Consider the following 6,000-nt stretch of genomic DNA (forward strand, 5'->3'; position numbering starts at 1 on the left):
AGAGTTCTGGGAACATAAGAATATACATTAAATTATACTTCTTTGCATTAGTGAAGCACTCACAGGCTCCATCAGAGTTTGAGGCTCCATTGTCTGTGCAAAAGAGTAGGAGAAAGGGATTGTTATCCCACATCAGACATAGAAACTCTGGCACAGAGATTTAGTGAGGTTACAGAGATATCACTGTAGTAGCACTGGGAATTAAACYCAGCTTTCTTGAATTATAATCCAGTCCTCTTGTAACCTAAATTTCATTGCTTTTAGTCTGGGTTTATTTCTCAGTGAACTGTAGTGTTCTGCTTGTTTGGATGTGTTGCTGGAGTTGTGTAAAGGCTTGTACAGTGAACTCAAACAAATACACCCCCAGGGATCTCTGATATTTTGAGTTGCACTGATGAATGCCTTCAGGTCGTGTTGATGTAGTGGTCAACACCTTCCACCGAGAAATGCACTCCCTAGAATTCCCTAAGCACTGTCGCCAGGTCTTCTTTGGTCTGGGAATTTAGTTACTACGTTAATCGGGAGACAAATTAGATTCAAGGAGCAACATGTTCAGTGCGAAGTCCAGGGATTTCCAGAGGCATCAAACCTGTTTTCTGTAGAGCTCTGGTCAGATACTCGATGAGCTGGAATTGTAGTGTTTTAAAAGCTATTCAGGCATGAAGCTCTTACCTGTTTCCTCTGCTGACTTGGGGAATCTTACCAAAGCAGCATGTTCTGGATCAATGTCCATGCAGGGAGATTACAGGCGTAAATAGAGCCCAATAATCGATGTTGCAGTATGCCTGCTCTTAATATTAATAGAAAATTATTGTTAGCACCTGTGGTCTTCTGTTAGATGAATATTCTCCCAGGGAAAATCACAGACCCCCTGAAATCCTTCAAAAGTGCAGAATCAGCAGTTACTGCTGAAATACTCCATTTGAAGTAAGTCAATAATACCATTAGCTCCAAATACAGTATTCTGATGGTATTCTTCTTAGGTTGATATTTTCCTTCATGTGCTGGCTTTTGCAACAAGTCTAGGTGAAAATGAAAATGCCTTACAGACATTGATGTTGGGGCAGTGTTTCATTTGTAATTTGGAAGACAGTAAACAGTTCTCTCTTGATAAAACAAATAATGTTTTCTTCATTCTCAAAGATACTTTTGCTAAACCGCTCCTGTGTCTGTAATGTCTTTCCTGACTACAGGTTATTGATACTTCACCTTAGTTGCAGATTAAGATCTGTGCAGTGGTCATAAATGGACAGAGCAGTAGAGAGAAATAGTTGACCTAGACCCTAAGTCTTTTTTCAAGAACTGTTCAATTATGCTTGTAAGGACCATGGAAACTCTGCTAAACAGAGGAAGAATGAGGAGGAAAGACACAAGTTAAATGACATAAGCAATATGTTGTTTGGGAATTATTACACGCTTTGTGTAATAGGAAGCACAAGGTGGAACACAGGGCAATTTTAACCACACGTGAAGAGCCTTAATTCCCTTGCAATGCACTGCTTGCCATGTCACTATTAATGTTCTGAAATCAATTTTTTTAAATAAGAAAATAAGGCAGAAGTCAGACTAGCTCGTGGACTGACAAGCTGTCAAAGGGCTGCGCTTCCCTAGAGCGRATTCAGAATGACAGACTTTGTTCTCATCGTGGTTTCTTCTTAGTGGTTTCTTTCCCAGACTTYTTCCTTGTATGTTTTTTGTTTAGACAAACCATGGCTCCCTTTTAGCAGGAATCTGAATTCTGTTGTATTTGCAAACTGTCTTCCTCTGGACCTACTAAAAATGTATTTACATTTTTAAATCATACCTTCAGTGATACAGTATATTCTAAAGTTCGATGTTCCTGATGTCACAGGTTCAGTGAGAATGGGAGACAGCAGAGTCTTTCATCTGTGTCCCTTAAACCATGTCCAGGACAGCTGACATTTGGCATAGAAGTATGCATGTTACTTAAWTTTAAAAGTGTAAAGAAGGAAAAATGATTTCGCCTTGTTTTCCACCTATTTTAGTAGTTATGTGGGTAAAGGTTATATATTTGCTATATTGCCGAATGTCAGCAGTGGTTATTAGAATGAACAATCGTTGGAAGTCAGGCAGACAATAAATTTGCAAAGTACAGCTTGAATTCAGATTGATCAATCTCGGAATTAAGTATTGCTGTATAGTGAATATCTGCACATGCTATTAAACATGGTATTCAGCTCAAAATGCCAGACACAACCCACCTTCCTCAGTACTGCGCTGTGGAAGAGTTCCTGTGTGGAGCTAGATTTTGCAGACTGGGTCCTTTCCAGACCAAGAAGCTTAAAAGCATGTGTGCATGGCTGGGGAAAATGAGATTAAGGGCATCTGGACGGTGCTTTACGTTCTCTCAAATGCCTTTTGAGCCAGCCCTTTGAATCTGGGTATGCRAACGCTTCTGCCAGCCCAGTTTGGCCCCTCTGTCCCAAGGAAAACGGGCTTAGTCTGAAAAGGTGCTTTTTAATTTTCCTYGTTGGTGCCCCATCGTGCAAGCCTGTATTGTATATCGGTGAGGCTCCGAGTGGCCAACTTACCCTTCCTTTCCTGTGTCTCCTAGATCTCGCATCCGTCGAGAGCTGTTCATCGAAGAAATCCAAGCGGGAAGCCAGAGCCAGGCTGGGGCGAGCGACTCTCCTTCGGCTAGAAGCAACAGGGCGGCGCACAGCTCGGAGGGGGACAGCTGTGACGGCGTGGACGCCGAAGGCCCACCCGAAGGGAAGGCGGGCGGCCCGGAGGCGGATGAGTACAGCAATGCAACCACAAAGTCTCAGGGAGGGCCAGCAGAGTCGGCTTTCGAGGCGGGGGAAGAGGCACTGCAGGGCGCCAGGTCTTCAGAGAAAAGCGAGTCATTCCACTTGGGAATGGAGAGCCTGGAGGATACGGATGACGAGGGCAGGCTCAAAGCGCCACGGCAAAGCTCTCCACCAGGATCTCAGCGTTCAGGGGAGAGTCTGGAGACACTGCCAAACTCTGCTACGGAAGGGGATGCCTCTACCTCAGCTGCCTCCACCTCAGTCCTTACAGGGGAGAGCTCCTACAAGCCGAAAGAAAGTTCGGAGAAAATTCCCAGTGTGCCAAGTACGAGCTCAACGGTGGCCACAGGCTCACAGAAAGCCAACTCGATTCAGAGCTTGTTCAGCTTCTCGGAGGCGGCGAGCTCCAAGAACACGCGAGACAACTCCTTGAGGAAAAAGAAAGCCGCAAACTTGAACAACATAATCCACCGCTTGGAGAAGGCCGCTAGTCGAGAAGAGGCCGTCGAGTGGGAGTTTTGAGATTAAACTCACCCAACTCTAGAGAGCTGGGCAAGTTAAACTGGACCTCTACTGGTTTTATTGTGTTGCGCACTTACCGCCCTGCGGGCCACAGGGCAAAAACGCCATAGGCCAAGGTGCATATAGAAAACAGAAAAAAAAAAAAGGAGCGTTAAGCCCAATTTATGTTTGTGTTTTCGAGGAAGAAAACTGAAATGTGTAGTCAAGCTTTTTTGTACCCTGAAGTGTTTTTATTATTGCCCTAAGTGATTTCCACAGTTTCTGGAATAACTCATACAGCTTTGCCTTGTGCCCTCCTCTTTGGTGTGGGCTTTAAAAAAACAAAAACGTAAAAAAAAAAAAAATCAAACCCACATATTAAAAGGGGGCTTTTTATCTGCCATCTAATGGCTACAGAGCGATAATACACTATTATCTTCTTAAACCAGGAAAAAAGGGGAGATTTTTCAAAAAAAAAAAGAAAAAAAAAAGTTTTTTGTAGCTGTTCAGTTGCCACTAAGAGATTGCACAGTCAACCGACTCTAAACACACTAGTTTGGATTCCTACATATTTTCAAGAAAAGAAAAGAATCTTGTTGTTTGAAACTTTGAATTAAAAAGAAAAAAAAACACATTTACTCCACATATTTTTTAACAAAACAAAAAAAAAGTCACATCAGGAAAATATCTTAATTTGTGGTAGCTGACTTAGTGTTTTCTTGTAAGTGAAATAGAATATTGACACGTAGTGCACATTGTTTCATAGCTTTAACTGATTCTGGTCTTTTGCAGACCAGAATTTGTTTAATACACTCCATTTTAGGCCAAATCAGGACAAAAAAAAAAAATCTGAATCTAGGTATTTTGTAATCTGCTTTTTAACCTCTAACCACAGAGCACGCTGATCAGACCTCATATCTGGGAGGTTTAGGAGACAACTTAGAACAGCCTGTACTTGATCGTTTCACTTGGTTTGCCCTGTATCCAATTTCCTTTCGTTAAGAAATAGGTAACTCAAAAAAATGTTGGCCAGTAACATTTCAGCCTGCTACTTTGAGGACATGTTCTGTAACCCGAAGTGTCGAACTTACCTGGAGTCAATTTAAGTATAGTTTATGTGTACGTTTGCTGTCRCACACCACTAAGAGGGGACTGGAGCTGCCGCAGAGAGAGAATTTTTCCTGCTGTTGGTGGCCATTTACTGACTCTCTTCCCACCACAAGCACTGATTTTAAATACGTTTTAGTTGTGGGAAGCTYATTTTTGTGTGGAAAAGAGAGTACATGGCGGTGACCAGATGGGCTCCTACCGAGGCGTACRTAGCCCAACCTCCAAACCAAAACATTTGCGCTCTCGAGTCCCAGTCTAGACTATTCTGCCCTGCAGAAATCCAGCCTTTTCCCATTATTTTATGCACAGGTTAGGGCTGATCAAAGTACAAATCAAATTCTAACTTGTCTCTAACTCCTCCTGTTGTCTATATGTATATGCGTGAGCATAGAGGTGTGTGGAAGGATGTGTGTGCGTGAGTGTGTGCGTGCAATTTTATACGTCTGTGTATTTTCTTACGTACTTGTGCACACATAGAGTGCATTACTGCCACCTTTTTTCAATAAGCTGTTTTATCAGTTATGGCTTCTACAAGTTTGCTAATTTAGACTCCTTTATTGCCATATCTTTAAAACTAACAATAGATGATTTCGGAATATATATATATATAAAAATATATATATATATAATTTTTTTTTGCTTATTTATAGGTGCTGTATTTTATTATCTGATTGTTAGGAAGGGATGAAAGGGGGCAAATATTCTTTAGAGGGATAGACTGCCGGCAGTATTGGGTATAATTTACAAGATGTAGTTGTCATACTGTATATTATTGATTGAAGACTTTTTGACCGTATTGTGTATCATTGAACTTTTGTCTTAGGTCAGCATCTTTTTGATGACACTTTAATGGTGCATTCATTACTTCTTAAGTTTAATTAATATTACTTTTCTGATTTTGGGGGAGGGAGGGTTGGGGAGAGGAGTTCCGACTTTAAAAGTATGTTCCCAATATTACACCTCAGTGTGCTTGTATTAATTCATCAGTAGGATTTTTGACTGTAAGATGTGAAACCACATTTCTTGCATGATGTTTTAGAACTTATGTATTTCATTTACAGTCTCTTAACATGCAACAGCAGCACTTAGCGCAAGTTTTCACAAATTAAGAATCAGTACACTAAAACCAATCCTTTTCACGATTAAGAAAAGAAGGCTCTAGGAGGCTGAAAGGCAGGGATTTATTTCCTATATTTACTGTTAGTTGTTTCAGGATACCTCCTTGGGTAATTGGGGACTTGTGATGCAAAACTAAAATTGAGAAACAGAGAGAGCAACTGCCCCTTTCTGTGACGAGCTGAGGAGACCATTTCTCATAACAAACCCCGGCAGATGAGAGCACTTACTGRAGGCAGTTACGGCTTCTTCTTCTCTGGGATAGAGTTAGTCTGGCAGAATGGTKAGCAAGGAAAATAACGCGGTGAATCCAGGTGTTACCTCCCTGCATCCATACAGTGTTCCGGTTTGACTTAGAAAGCACAGTTCCACCTATAAATGCACATCCCGTCAAAGTACGCGTACCTTAATACAAGTCATAGCAAGATGTGTCTTCAGCTGAGAAATAGAATTTCTAGCTAGAAGACCCAGGTATTTTCTTATGTTCTTTTTTTCTTCTTCT

The 6,000-nt window shown here is 41.5% G+C and overlaps 1 protein-coding gene across 1 annotated transcript in view; it reads left to right on the forward strand.

Annotated features, from left to right (window-relative positions):
- Positions 1-5,994, forward strand: part of CUX1 (cut like homeobox 1) — a 198,428-nt gene extending 192,434 nt beyond the window's left edge. The window contains exon 25 of the mRNA XM_085314717.1: positions 2,576-5,994. Coding sequence (XP_085170843.1) covers positions 2,576-3,293 — 718 coding nt within the window. The 3' untranslated portion in view covers positions 3,294-5,994. The remainder of the gene's footprint in view (positions 1-2,575) is intronic.
- Positions 5,995-6,000: the final 6 nt, after the last annotated feature.

The sequence above is a fragment of the Rhea americana genome, unplaced genomic scaffold (assembly GCF_003343005.1).
Source record: "Rhea americana isolate MKP2758 unplaced genomic scaffold, rheAme1 scaffold_111, whole genome shotgun sequence".
Taxonomy (NCBI): domain Eukaryota; kingdom Metazoa; phylum Chordata; class Aves; order Rheiformes; family Rheidae; genus Rhea; species Rhea americana.